Below are 15,749 nucleotides of genomic sequence, written 5' to 3'. Positions count from 1 at the left end.
TGTTCTATAAATAAAGGAATCTAAAACAGAACTTTTGGGTTGGTGAAAAGTGTCATTTGACAAGAGCCAAACACTGCATTCAATCATAAGAACCTCAACCCAACGGTTAAGAAAGTTTTTGCTCACCGTTTGTTTACAGGGGTTCTCTAGTACAGGGATACTCATTGTAATTATTGTTCGCAGTAACAATGTTAAAATAGCAAAACAAAAAGAACAATACAAGGTACACTATGTGTCCAAATGTTTGTGGACACGCCTAACAAATGCATTCAGCTAAGTTGCAGTCATTGCTGACACAGATGTGCAAATGCGCACACTCAGCTTGTCTAGTACCTGAAGGGAGGTACTGCCAATAGAATAGGACACTCTGGAGCAAGTAAATCTATTGGCACCATTCCAAATGCCAGGTGTGGGCTAGAGCCCCCTCAAAGGCAAGAATAAATGTTCTCCAGCATTGAGCTGTGAAGCTGCCAAACTGTGCTCTCTGGAACGATGGCGCTCCATCTAATATGTGTGGGATAAGCTGTGGAGTTTGGGATGGTGATCGTCCAACATCCTGACCTCACTAATGTTCTCGTCACCGAATGCAACCAAATCCTCCCAGCAACAAAAGCAGAAGAAACTCCTTAATACCTTGATTAAAAAAATAAATAAACAAAAAACACAAATGAATATGCAGGTGTCCTAAAACGTTTGTAGAAATAGTAACAACATGAAATTGAATGACAGAGAAATTTCTGGAGCACTCCTTTACAGTGGCTGTGTAGGCTGGATGACAATATAACAGTATTGGTGACTGGTGACTAAACCAGCAGCTAGGGCTTTGTCTTTACAGAGATAAAGGAGGACTGCTCCTCTGGCAAAAGCTCACACTGCTTTCTGTGCCTGCATGTCCTGCTGCCTACTGACTGCATCCAAAAGAGCAGAGAATCTAATCACGCTCAACAAATGCCAATGGCAATGGGGGAGAAATGCGCCTGCTAGCTGTGGATGCGAGTGGGACGTTCAGAAACACATTCTCTTTCCATTGAACTCTAAAGCGCCATCTGAGCTGCTTGTGTTCTTCAGACAACAGCTGCTGGAGAGCCATGTCTTCCCTTCGGTTTGACTTTTTTCCTTAAAGGCGATAAAATGTAATGAAATTCTGTTCTCACGAGTGCACCCAAATAAGCCTGGGGAGGTGTGGGAATAAGCATGTATCGGGATAGAAGGGAAAGAGCAACAGGGTGGGAAGCTGGTAGGTGATGCAAATGCTGTCTCTGTGTTTATAACGCGACACACTGTGTTGCACTGCTGGGAGAGAGAGAGCAGAGTGTGTGAGGAAACACACAGAAGCAAGATACATGATTCCATTTGAACACCATCACACACCGCTCATCATCAGCTCCCTCGGCCCCCACAGAACACCATAAATTCTCACACACAATGCATACACGCTGTGCCCTCTGTGCCATGGGCACACACTCTAAACAATCCATCTTTTCTTTCCCTATTCCCCTTCCTTCAACCTCTCACCCATCCATCAGCCACCATAACAAACAGAGAGAGAGAGAGAGAGAGAGAGAGAGAGAGAGAGAGAGAGAGAGAGAGAGAGAGGGAGGGAGCAAGAGAATAAGAGACCAAGAGAGAGAGAGGGAGCAAGAGAAAGAGAGACTGCAACAAAGGGGGGGGGGGATTAAAAAAAAAAATAAAGAAATAAAAACACAACAAAGACACCATAGTCCAATATAGCTTTAGGGCTCTAAATGGTTTTCATTTTCGAGAATATAATAGAGAATCGGTTGGGTTTGGTCATCTCAATGGCCTACACTGCCTCTCCGATCAATGCTGGGATGATTCGATCAGCTTGGCTCTCTCCAGGTTACCTAAGCACACAAAAGCAGCAGAATCCAGCAGGACAACATTAAGAAGCTAGGGTCTGCAGCTCTAGGCTTTTGAATCGGCTTCACCTTCATCATTATATTCTGGCTCTACAGCCACCAGGGCCTGACTGATTTACTGGCTGGCTGATAATGTTGGCAGATACTGACCTGCGGATTCATCTGCATCAGAAATAATCTTGCAGATAAGCAAACAGTGCTCAGTCACTTGTTTGGTATTAAACCTCTGATGTGGAACAAACATTTTTATTTCTCAGAATTAAGAGATGTCACCCCCTTACACTACAGTTAAGCTTGGAATCCCTGCCTGGTCGCTCTTCAAATGCACGGCCCTGCTGTAGAAACTTAATGTGCATTCTCGCATAACTGTGTCGGTTAAACACTCAGTAGATACTCATTAAACTGGTGGAAAAAGGAAGATGGCGGTACAAGACTTGGCTGTCGCTGTAGCGCCCCTTGCTGCAACATTTAGAATACAGCTTGCACTTGCATTGGGAGCCTAGACATATTTTTGTTTTTTATAACTATAAATATTGGATTCTGGAGCAATTGGGCACAGAACATTATATCAACTGATACTATTAGAATGTTTTGCTCTTTAAAAACAGTTTTTTAAGAAAATGAATTGGCTTTTAACATATAAAATACTGCATTATTATATTAGTCTGGCTCCTACAGCTGTAACCTGAACGGCATGGTCAGTGATGCCTCTCAGACATGCCTATATCACTCAGATATAGTTGGATAGGGTATCTGATATCTTACCCAGGCCGAGCAGGTCGATGGCAGGTTCTGCACTCTTCTTAGGACTGGCTCTTGAGTCTATCTGAAGGTCCTCCCTCTTCTGTGATGGAGAAAAAAAAAAAAAAGAGAGAAAAGAGAGGAGAGTTGAACGACTCACCAATTCAATGGGGCTAAATATAACCAGAGAAGCAGACGAGACATTTACTCAACATTAGCTAATTCAGTGTCCTTTAGATCTTGGTTCTCCACGTCACTGTAGTTTACTTATTGATTCTCAAGCTCAATAAGCAACTATTTGAAAATAATTGGAAGGATTTCTGTCTAGAAAAATACTGTGCCCATGCACAACCTTGTTTACTGGCACTGTCTGTCTGCTCTCTTAAATGTTTATGGTGCAAGAGGGCACTTTTTACACCTCTCCATTCTGCAACTGGTCATAAGGGCCAGCAGTGATTTGTGATTGGCTGTGAGAGCAGTTTCTGGCTGAGAAGTCAAACTGTAATCCAAGCTGAACTGCTGATCAATACATGTTGTGGAAGAGGATGGATCAAAGCCTGAGAAAGGCCTTTAAAAGAGGTACCACACACACACACACACACACACACACACACACACACACACACACACACACACACACACACACACACACACACACACACACACACACACACACACACAGGCAGTTTCCAGTTACACTTTCTTCCTGTCTTGAAGACAAAAGAGAGAGAACAACGAAGAATAAATACGTTTCTAACAGCCTGCACTGTCACAACTGAATCAAAGCTCCAGTACTTGGCATCTGCCTTATTAGCACAATAAAAGAGAATAATAAATATGAATTTGTATGGCTGTGTCATTCAAACTTCATCATCCACCCACTGCTCTTAAAGTGGGAGAAAAAGAGGGATAGCAGAGTAAAGGAAGGACAGCACACATGGAAAAAAAAGTCCTCTAATGAATAGCTGCTGGTTCTGACATATGGCATATCAAGTACATTGTGGGTAGAGTTTTAAATCTAAACTCTAAGCACAATTCTATTCAGCAATACAGGAAAGCATTTACAAAAACATATTCAACAAAATTAAAAATAAAACCAACACTACTACCAAAAAAATTTCAATATACACTCAGCAATCACTTTACTAGAAACACCTGTACACCTGCTTACCAAACACAATTGGCAGATTAGACAATCGCATGAATGATAAAAAAAAACTAAAAAAAAACAAACAAACAAAAAAAAAAAAAACACCCACCACCACTACTTACTCTGGATTCATTGATATGCTTTACTTAATTACTAACAATTTGTACACTACAAGTAAAGATGCCTTAGATGTGTCATTTGGAGCAACTGATCTTTATCATTCCCTGCTGTATCTCTGCATGACGCCAAATTAACTTCAAAGCATATCACTATTAGCCCACCTCTGCCACTTTATTAAAGAAATGAGAAAAAAAAAAACCTTGCTAGAAGGTCTACATTTCCCTGGGTAGAGCAAGCTGTACCTGAAGACCTTCATTAATTATGCTAAGCAATTCTGAAACCTATCCTAAACTGCACACAGACAGAATTCATCTACAAATATGCAGAAAGGGGGGCTTGATTACCAAAATGTTGAACTACACCTTGAATTTTTCCGTGGCACTGAAAAGCTTCTCCAGCACTGCATGCCTGCATTTGTGTATTAAGCTCACTGTAAGTGGAGCCTTTGACTCATGTGACCTTTTCATTTTCATATGTAGGAGCGGAGCAATGTAAAGGCTGGAATGTCAGGTACAAGTGCCCTTCATAACCATGGGAATAACCCCCTGCCATGATTGAAATCCGCAATATCAAATTGGCCAGCACTGCCTGAATTATGTATGAATTTAAGAGCTTGGGTTCTTTGCTACTTAGTGGTTTTACCTGTGTGTCTGACTTGCCACCACAAAGCACTCTTATACAGAGCGTTCAGCTGGAACACAATCATGTGGTTCGGGTCAGGGAAAGGAACAAGATGTGGACAGAGAAACACATCTAAAACAACACACACACATACAAACAAACACCATAAATGACTAGTGCTGCCACTGCTGCACTTTCATCTCTGTTCATCAAATCTATCAATCTACCCTTCCTACATTCCTTTATGATGCTCTATCTCCCTCATTCCCCCTCTGCAGCGCTCTCTGCATCACTTTCTGAGACTGTCGAGCGAATGGGTGTGAAATTGCTTGAACTCTGTGCTGTGTCTCGTGGGCCCCTCATATCAAGGTCATCCCTAATTCATGAATACTTCCCTTTGATGGAAGAGTAATTCCATTTGGGTCATATTCACTCAGACCCGCCACGGCCTCGCTATGCAAACAGGATCAGAGAGAGAGATGCTCACTTTCTCTCAGACACCATACTGAGGGCCACTTATATCGCTTCGCAGCAGAATGAGGCCAACCTCAAAACACTTGCTGGGGCACTCAACACATATTTCGTTTCCTCTTATGCGGCTAACAAAGCCACCCTGGTCAGCTCCAATGTGTGTGACAGAGCTGATTCAGTAGCAGTCCCATCTGTAAATGATCCTGCGGGTGGCCGAACGGGCCGCGTCACTCTTTTTGTATCCTAAAATATCAAGTGTTAACCAGGCATGGAATTGGCCGCACCGGAAAGGAAAAGAAAAGAATGACTAATGTACACCTCACTGAAAGCCGAATGGTTCCTTGTGTGTTGTGCTGTGTATTAGTATTTTCTTTCATATTTATGCTGTTCACCATTCAGCATTCATGTTCTGGGAAGTACAAAATGAAAAAAGAAAAATACAGTCGTGCTAAAGATGGCCAACGACTGGGGATTATAAAGTACTAAAAGAAGTGAAAGTTGCTGGCTTGCAGAATATAAGACACAGATTAAATAAATGAATAGAATACATACCAGCTACACTGTCAGGAAAAAAAAATGACAGGTCCTGCACAGGTACTTTTTAGCTCAGCAAGATACAAATGCTACAACGTTGTCCCCAGGGCACACTACATGCACTTTCCCAGAGGAAAGAGACATTCTCATACCTTTTCATAACCTAGCTTTATAAAGCCAGTGATGACAGAGTGTATGCTGAAAATGAACTGCGGAGCATCATCAACCATCAGATCTAGCATCTCTGTATGTTGAGTTCTTATTATTCCTACTATTTTCTTTCTTTTTGTCTGTCTCACAATCTAAACACCTGGTATTTAAATTAACTCACAAAGTCACATTTTGGTACCAACTATCATCATTTGCTGCATCACATGAAACTGCACAGAAAGGCAAACTGCTCCAATTTAAAGACTATTCTAATTCTAGGACTAGGTAGTCTAATGGCCAGGGTGCAGCAATAAAGGGTTATAGTGTACTGTTTTTATGTAGTGCAAGATAATGCATTAAAGCAGCAACAGGTATAAACTACTGACTGAAAACATCTAGGGTGAAAATCTGGTGATAAGGGCTTGAAATGAACTCTAGGTCGGCTGAAAGTAGGGATGTCCTGAAGCTATCCAGTGGATCGGCATTGGGGGCAATCCAGGCATATTTTATTGGATCGGGAATTAGCTATTTTAATCCCAATCCAGTTCCAATTCTTTGTTTTAACCACAGCATTCAGAGCGCCAAGCCACATTATTCCAAGTTTAGAGTCGGCAGTGTAGAACTATTTTACACTGGAATATGAACACACAGCATAATATCTGAAACTACATAAAACTGTCAGTTTTACAAGCAAGAGAACCACGCACCTTTCTTAGTTTTTAAATTAGCACTATAAACAGTTATTTCCCATCAGTAGTCAACAAACAACTGACCAGAGTGTGTACAACTACAAACACACATTCACACAAAGTGACTTGCCTGGAGTGTTGTAAAGAAACAGGGAGCAGATTGGTCAGGGAGGTGAGTCAGACTGGATAAGATATCAAACACACTATAAAATAAAAATTTCTTAAAAAAAATTCTTTATAGAAATTGTTAGTAAACACAAAGTGACCTGACTTCAGAATTAGTCAGCAGCACAAAGTCAAAGAATGGATCGGATTGGTATCGGCTGGGTAGCATCTGACCCATTAAGAGTCTCTGATCTGATCGGGAGGCAAAATACCTGAATTGTGAGGTCCCTATTTGTAGGTATCGTAACCAAGTACAGTAATAAGCTGAGGCTGAGAATTGTAATTGACAGTTGAAAGCAGTTGCCAAAACACTTCCATCGAGCATGTACTGTAGTTACCGCCTGCTATTACTGAGTGGGAAGTCGACCGAGGTTGCTATAAAAAAACGCTGGGCCAAATGGGTCCTTTCACTGCTCTTGATCACTCATCAGTCACGAGAGAGAACATGATTAATACAGTAATATAGTAATGTCAGTTTGTGCTTGCAGCGATGAAAGCACTTCTTTGGTGCTATAAACTGCTGTGGAACTATTATCAGCAAAATTTAATCAATTAAACTCTTTTGTGCAGTTTCTGAGGCTACAAAACGGCCAAGTTTTAATGAAGCTTTGGCAACTACATTATTCTTTTTATTAAAAAAATAAATAAAATAAAACCCCCTGACAGAAAAGGCTTTGTGAGTGAGCGTGTTTGGGAGGGGGGAGTAATTAACGAAAATACACTTACCATTAATCACAATTCATAATGCAGCTTGTCAATGATCTAAACCACGGCTTGCCTAAGGAGCCCATGGCCCTACACCACCTTAGACACTTACATCCCTGCTTCCTTCAGCCTGGTGCTACTTTAATGAGGCCTTAATTCCAGCCGCTGCAGCACATCCAGGCTTCTGCACACAGCCAGTGTATTCGCAAGGCTCAATGCACCAGTAGAGTCAGTTCCTTCACCAGTTAGCAAAGACAGGGCAGACTGATGGGAAAAAGACTCAGTCACAAAGCCTGAGAGTGATCAAAGGCTAAATCTAGCCAAACTCAATGAATGCTGAATGATTCTATGATAAAGCCTTACTATCCTAAGGGAACATGGCTTAGGATAGCAGTCTTATCCTAAGAGAATATCATACCATAACAGACAACGTGCCTTTGTGTTCTCTCAACGCTCTACAACTACAGCAGCCGAAATAATACCTCTTTAAACCCATTTAGGGCTTCTGCAAACACTACAGCTAACAAGTTATTTATTCACTTATTTTTCCATATCAAAAGAAAACATGTTGCTGCTCCTCAGAGTGGCATATGATTAGATAACACAGGATCATCCGGATCATGCTGGAGACAGTCAAGCTATTTTACACTCTGCATTCTTACAAATAAACCAAATTAAAATCCAGCTATAAATCTTGCTGATTTTGCTATAAGATCGATATGAGGAAATTTCTAGGACAAAACGGTCACACGTGTGTGATAAAACACATTAGGCCACAGTGATAGAGACAACACACATACACATTTTTTTTATCCCTAGCCAGAGAGCAGGGGATAACTTTGAAGAGTGAAAATCCTCAGCTGCCACACTTCAGCATTTTTACAGAGGCCATACTTAATTCTTTCGACAGTCACAAAAAGCATGAGAGAGAGAGAAGACGAGAGAGAGAAAATTCAGTGCAAGAAAGTCAACCGAGGCCTTCATGCCTCGAAAGCCCAATTTTCTGCCCATCCTTGCAGCTGTTAAAACCTGATTGTGAATCAGAAAAATTACAGGTGTGTAGAATTTATTGGTTCACCTTTATACACACACACACGTACACACCTTTTCCCCCCCTTTTCTTTTTTTGCAAAGGAGATATATCTCACACACACATACACACAAACAGTAACATGGGCACCTTTTGCCACATGCCTGGCTATATTTTGGAATACAGCCAGTAAATAAACAAATTTGAAATTTTGCATACCATGCATGTTTTTTTTGGAAGCACAATTTTGCTTGCCACTGCATGTCACACAAAAACAGAGGTTTACGGCTGGTTGGTTTGCATAATAGTCAAAGGACCACATTTACCAGGCTCTCTGGCTAGTCAAATGCTGGCTAACTCAAATGTATCCGAACAGCCTAGGCAAGTAGGATACCATGTCACAACACGGCATGCTTTATCAGTGTAGACACAATCTGAATACTGGCTACATTTAAATGGACGTATTTCCATTAGAATATAATTGTCCATTTTTGTGTGTTTCTTTTTTTAAATATATACTTTTTTTTTTTTATTGTTTTACACTTTTGACAGATAAACTCAATCAAATCGTTCCACTGTGTGGAGCCAGCCTTTTCTGTTTATCTCTAATCTCATTCTCTTCAGATACCCTCTACCTATCCATCTCCCTCATAATCGGTCTTTCACTTGCCTTATCGCTTCATCGTCAGTGTCGACTGCAGATGTCCAGAGTTGCACAATCCGATTACAACGGAGAGGAATCTAAATAGATTCAGCATGTCTGCACGAAACTAATCAAACGCAGACGGCTTTAACTCCCATCGCTTGTCTAGCATCATCTTGTAATATCTGTTCATTGATTTTGGGTCACGCCTGTGCAGTTATGTGATTTGCTATAAAATGACTTGTATTTAAAATATCTCCTTCTCCACAGTGCTGCTACTGACTGCAGGCGATATAACGGCCTAGAAATTGAGGCTATTTAATGGAAATCTCTTCGCTTACATCTCTTCTAGTTGCGTCTAAGTATTTCACATCTCTCCAAATTACTCAGAATTGCCTAAATTAATTTCCTTTGTCACTTCTCTCCCCCGCCACCTGTAGTGTTTGTAGGCTAGTCTGTGTGTGTGTATGCGAGATGGGGACTTATGTGAATGTGATACACGGTAAATAAATAGACAAAAGACAATGCTAATGAGGGTCAGGTGCATGCAGAAGTCCAGAGGACTAAGTGCAACCATGTCTTGTTTACATGTGTTTATGTGGCAAAACTGCAGCCAGGAGTCAAGCTACAGTCCTCATCCATCTCTGTGTATTAAACACACATACACACAGACGGCAGCATGTAGGTGGGAGTCGTGCCTTCTCCATGCCAGGACTCTAACCACACAGTCATTTTCCTGCCTCCTCCGGCTCCTTTCTAAATTGTTTTTCCTAAAGGTCAAATGCAATGTTCGGCTACCGATGGCCTGCCACTGTGAATGAGTGGGGGAGGGGGGTGGGTTTGGGGTAACACACATACACATTATATATATATATATATATATAGCGCTGGTCAAGATGACAATATTTTATCGTACGGTTATAAGTTCTGTCATCGGTGTGCACAATATGCTTTTATGAGTGTATCGTGGATGTTGTCAGTGCTTAAAGACCACTGAAAACGCACATTTCATTACAAAGGGAGTAGTCAGTCTTATTTAATTCAATACAGTGCAGCATATTTTGAGTAAAAATCACAGTACTCAGTATGGAATTCGGATAGAAGTGTATTTTACGTTGCTGGTGCATTTTGTCAACATGATGAAATATTGCGATATATACAATTGCCTTTCCCCAAATCGCCCAGCTCTCTTCTGCAAGATATTTTCTTTTTTCATCCTAAAATGAACCCATTTTCCTTTCATTCAGCTTGAAATAATACTAAAAAAGATATTACATTTCAAGATGTTATCAGAATAAACTGGGGCTTAAATGTGAGTTCAATAGCCTATAATACCTACAAGATGTTGAGAACTCAGGGCACAGGGCAGATGGAGAGCAGATTTCATCATCTTGAGACAGAGTCCTCCAAAATGGCCATCCAACGAAACTAACTGTGCCAACGTGCCAAATCAATGCATGCACACAGCAAAGATCAATGCCAAACAAATCTGGAAACTGTGACAGTGTTAAAAAAGATTGCTTTCTTTGAAGAACAGGATAATGGGAGAGTGGAGAGCGGCAGAAAGAGAGCGTGCGAGAGAGTGTAATGGTAATGAGGGGACGGTGTGTGGACCTGTCGCCACTCTTTGAAGTGGCTTGTTGGTTTTTGTGGGAAGCTCTGCGTCTTCTTTGCCACTCTTCTGCACAGGCTCCATTCGCCTTCCCAGCAGGTCGCCACAGACACGGCTGCATCAGCTCACTCGCTTTCCCCACTTCAAAGCTATCTACCATTTTTATTCACAACGCACTGCTAATAGCAGCAAAAGTAAAGCCTTATTTTGTCCTTATGAAAAGCACAACAGCAGCCACTTTGCATAAAGTAATTAGATTTATTGCTGCTTTATTTTTTGCAAAGGACCCAGAAGGGTCCCTTCAGACATCGCCACATCACCACAAATCAAAGCCACTTTGGTGCATGTGCGTTTTTAATAACGGGCGTGGAACTGCACGACCTCACAGGCAGGTTGTTGATGTTATCGGGCCACTCCTCGTCTTTCTGGGGTGCGCCCATCACAGTACAAAGGCTGGCGCCACGACCGCTTCGTTCCCGGCTGCCAACCGTTGATAAACTTTTAATTAAGACTTTTCATAAAGCCTTATCTTCATCATGAAGGACTGTGCTAAACTGAGGAATTTCAGCTCTCCCTTATTTATCAGAAAGCTAAGAACGAACGTTGATCTCATTATGATTCTTAAGCAGAGCTGCTGTGATCAAAATGCACAGCCATCACTCCCTGCTGCACATCATGATGGACACGAGCAGACCGGTGGATTTGAAAACTGGGGCTTAAAACTTCAAAAAGGACAAAGTGTTCTTCGCCAAAAAAAGTGCACTTCAGGCTTGCGTCATTCAACTTAAGAGAGTGGTCGATATGTAAGCGGACACTTGGGGGCCAACTTCAAAGTTTGGAAGGTCAAAATCCACACCAACGTGCAGTTCCTTAAAAGCTATTTTAAGCAGAGGTGGCGCTCAGACACACAGACAAACAGACACACGGACATTTGCCATTTGCTCTCCTGCGGCTACTTGGGAAATAGGCGCAACTAAATCTCTACTCCCCTGCTGCTCTAAATCCAGCCAATATCGATCAGACTCTCCGTGGAAACGTTATTGATCGACTGTTTGCAGGTGTGTGTGTGGTTTGTGTGTGAGGGTAAGCTAAGCTAAGCCCCCACTGTGTGGTGGAGAGGCTAGGGCGTGGGAGGTGGTCAACAGGCCACCCAGGAGTGTTCGTCAGAGGACAATGTTCATTTGGGTTTGGTTACAAAACAGTCTCACTCCCACACTCATCCAAACACCAACCAACTGCCAAGGGAGGCATCAGGGAGAGGGATGAGACAGGCAAGATTGCTCAGGAGTGGAAATGGTGCTGGTGGGGGTCTAAAACAGGAAAAGCATTTGCCAGCGCTCCATTAGAGCCAACTGGGATGGATCAGTTATTCTATAAAATCACCAAAGCTGCTAACTGACAAGATGTTTAAACTGCAAGCTATGCACAAAATAGTCATCACAAGCAGTCAATGGTTGAAATGCCAGTTGAACAATAGGCTAGACAAAGTTAGAGATACAGCAAATTGCTGAGAACAAGATCTAACAGTGGCAATAAAACAAACTGGCTTTGATGGAACAGCTGTGGTGTGGCTAGCTGTTGGAGGGGCCCTGATGATTGCCAAGATATCGTTCTAAAAGTTTACCAAAATAAAACAAACAAACAAAAAACAGTATAACGTCAATCATTTAGAACCACAGTATTTAAAAACTGATGACAGGATCTCCAAATGAGTCTTAAGAGAGTCATAAGATGGAGTCCCAGCTCACTGATTGGTGATGTGACGCTCTGAAAACTAAAAGGCTGTGAGTTTAGCCAATTCTTATAAAAGAGAGCAAAAAAAAAAAACTAAAGAATTTTGCTAAATGTCCCTAAAAAAAACTCAAAGCCAGAGATGGAAACGCATCCAACAAGCATTTCTACCTGAAAATGAAGTGAACTTCAGGACGTTTGCGAGTTCCAAGTGTTTTCGCTGAATGCCACCTAATATCTATATGGTCCCCATTGACACCTTAAGGGGGTTAGGGTGGGGGACCCTCTAGTTTCAGCTTTTATTCCTTCCAACGATCTGATTTATTTATTATTGTCTAAACGTCTAAAAGTGGATTTCGCTCTGCCCTGCTGAACGTGTTCTGTGGTGAATGTAATGTCATACTGCTAACTAAGCAAACGCTAACATTAACCAGCTCATCTCTCCTGATTCCCAGCAGTTAATCTTTGCATCACTTGAATTTTGGCAACTGTCTCACTGTATAAACACAGTGAATACTCCGCACCCATACCCATCTCTATAGAGTTTACTCCTTCAGTGTGTCCATCAATAGTGCTCTGCAATCCTGATCTCTGCTACAGCAGCAAACAGGCTGCATACAGGTATTGATCCGCATAGCATTCACTGACTATCTGTTGCCTAGCAGAAACTTGATGTTGTCTTGTATCACATGCTTCTCTTGATTTCACATTTACAATTCAGCCTCGGGGAAAAAACCCTTCAACACGCATGCATACACATTAACGTAAAGAGCTGAGCTCAATGGCAAACACACTCCTTCGCCCATACCATGGGAGTTGTTATTCTCTGTGATGCTCCAACACTGACAAAATGACACTCAACCATCCCCTCCAAAACACACACACAGAGCAATAAAGGACTCGGAGACTGATGCATCCTACAAAGGCAAACATCTAATTGTTGTCTTAGCGTAAATGTAGTTAATCAGCCAACAAGATGGTTGGTGTGATGTTTTCTTTAGTTTTCCACTGGAGCTCTGAGGGCAGCTACTGTAGCTAGCAAACAATGCAAGCTTAAAAGCAGAGTCTGGCAGAGCCAGACTCGCCTACACATTTGGTAGACTCAGCCCCTTCTCTCAGGCCGCCTTTATTGAGCTTCCAGCACAGGAGTGGAATTTTCCCTCAGGATACCCAGTAAGTGGAATGTTTTAACAGTAAAAGTGAAGTTCATGCAAGTTCCACTGCCAATCAGCCATTTCACCAACAGAAAAGGCACAATGCAGCTTCTGCAGACAGGTTCCTCCAGCCAAGACAGTCAAGCACTTGACTCCTAGGCATAAACCACCTTCTTATGATATAGCAGAATAATGTGTGGCAAAATAAAAAAACCCTACCAATATTAGGGGAAACCAAGTGATGGAATTAGACACTGGAGATGGAAGGACAGTTTAGAGGGGAAAAAATGAGATGGAAAATGGGCTGTTTTGTCATTGAAACATATGATAATGGGCGGATTATGCTATTATGGATTATTATATGCATATTATTATTATGCTACTGTTTTTAATTCGTTCACGTTGCTACACCCATCTCATATTGTGATTAGATTTTTAATTTCTCTGCTTTCCCACTTTTCCTGTTTATGTCAACCCCCTTCTTATATTCTAGAGTTTTTATTAGCATTATTTTATTTATTCAATAATTGCTCTTTGGGTGTAACTGGGAGCTTGAGATCTCAATTTACCACATGTGATGCAAATGGAAATAAAGTCTCCTTGAACCTTAAATCCTTGGATGGGCTACACAATCTACACCTGTAGTAGCTACACTTTAGAGAGACATTGCGTTGCCCACCTTTTCTACAGTCCTTTTTAAACAATCATGAGACGGCACTGGCTATGAAAATGTGCAAATACGTTCAGTTAAACTTCAGGCCTCGACGTGGCTACAACTACTGTTTTCACCATTTGTTTTTCAGAAACCACATAAGCAAGCCTACAACTCTGTACATCGCTACATTTCTATAAGTCTGAAAACATCATTCAGCCATGATATTAAAATCACCTGCCTAATATTGTGTCAAATTATGCTGTCAAAAAAGCTCTGGCCTGATATGACATCTGGAACCAAGGCGTTAGCAGCAGATCCTGTAACTTCAAGAACTGACTTGCTAGCTGCAACTATCAAATATTTTTGGAATCGAGTATTCTGTTGATTTTTTCCTCTGTTAATCTGATAAATCATTTGTGTTTTTAAACAACTATATCAATAGTATGTTATGCAACATGAATGGTCTTTTAAAATGAGCAAGTGATTGGTTGTTATTCCTCTTAAAATGCGTTAATTCAAACTCAATGCTTTTTCTAAAACTTAAAACCTATTAAAAAAAACCTTTCTGTGAAACATTTATGATGTACATAAATCGCACCACCTCTTAGAACTGCTGTTATAACAGTCTGTGTAAAACAATGCTGCCGGAGCTGCACAGCAGTCTACAAGGCGGGAGTAATATGATAGCGGAGACATTTAAAATTGATAGACTTTGATGACATTAATTAAACGAAGCCTTGAGAATGCCTTAAACATATTTTGTACTCGGAATTATTCCTAATATGTGGATCCCACACCTTCACAGACGATACTGAAACTAGATAATTAAAATGTTATTTCCTTTTATATTCAGTGGTTTTAAATGTTCTGGCGGATGGGTGTATGAGCTAGTGTACAAATATCAATAAAAATAAAAAGAGTTTCTACTAAAATGTGTACCTCCGCACATTTATTTGGCTCTGGTTTTAACAGCTGAATGTCAGTGAACCTTTTAAACCAAGCTTCTATTTAGTATTTTTTATTCCACAAATAGTTCTGTACAGGTGCTTGGAAGAAGTAGCTACACCATTTAATGAGTAAGAAAATGCTGGCAAATAAAATGGCAAATTTAGTCTGGAACTTTTTTGCAAGTCTGCTGCAAAAAATAATAAACATTTGAAAGCAGGTTTCCTGCCATAATTCACGTTATGCATTATGGCCATGAGCTGCCATTAGAGGGCGCAATGGGGTATAGAAAAAGGAAAAATCCCATAGACATCAAGCCATCAATACATAAAAATCTGCTGCAAAATTATTGCTTGTAATAATTTGCCATTACTTAAATAATGGGTATATAATAATAGTAAAACCAATTATACATTAAATAAAATAATTTAATGTAAAATAAGAGTGTATTCAAAGTAATTCAAAGCATTTCTAATTACCCCTAATTATGTCGAGCTATGATGAAGCTCGACATAATTAGGGGTAATTAGGCCTTCTGTTTATAACTGTACAGATGTTAGATTTCAGATTTGTGTAGGGTATTTGGACAGAGTATTTACTTTGCTTTTGTTTTTGAGGTATGTGTGTGTGTGTGTGTGTGTGTGTGCGCGTGTGTGTGTGGCGCATGAGAAACATTATCTAGTCATTCCTAGCCTACAGATGAGCCCTCTCCGTCCATTGGAAAGGTGAAATTGTGCTGACTAACTCCCAGCA

General features: G+C 41.0%; 1 protein-coding gene across 2 annotated transcripts in view; it reads right to left on the bottom strand.

Annotated features, from left to right (window-relative positions):
- The window catches only part of smap1 (small ArfGAP 1), a 94,128-nt gene that overhangs the window by 17,237 nt on the left and 61,142 nt on the right, over positions 1–15,749 (bottom strand). For both annotated transcript variants that reach the window (XM_072678107.1, XM_072678108.1), the window contains one exon: positions 2,646–2,724. In XM_072678107.1, the coding sequence (XP_072534208.1) occupies positions 2,646–2,724 (79 nt within the window). The remainder of the gene's footprint in view (positions 1–2,645; positions 2,725–15,749) is intronic.

The sequence above is a fragment of the Salminus brasiliensis genome, chromosome 4 (genome assembly GCF_030463535.1).
Source record: "Salminus brasiliensis chromosome 4, fSalBra1.hap2, whole genome shotgun sequence".
NCBI lineage: Eukaryota > Metazoa > Chordata > Actinopteri > Characiformes > Bryconidae > Salminus > Salminus brasiliensis.
The sequence above is the reverse complement of the archived record's forward strand: the minus strand, read 5'-3'. Positions and strand labels throughout refer to the sequence as shown.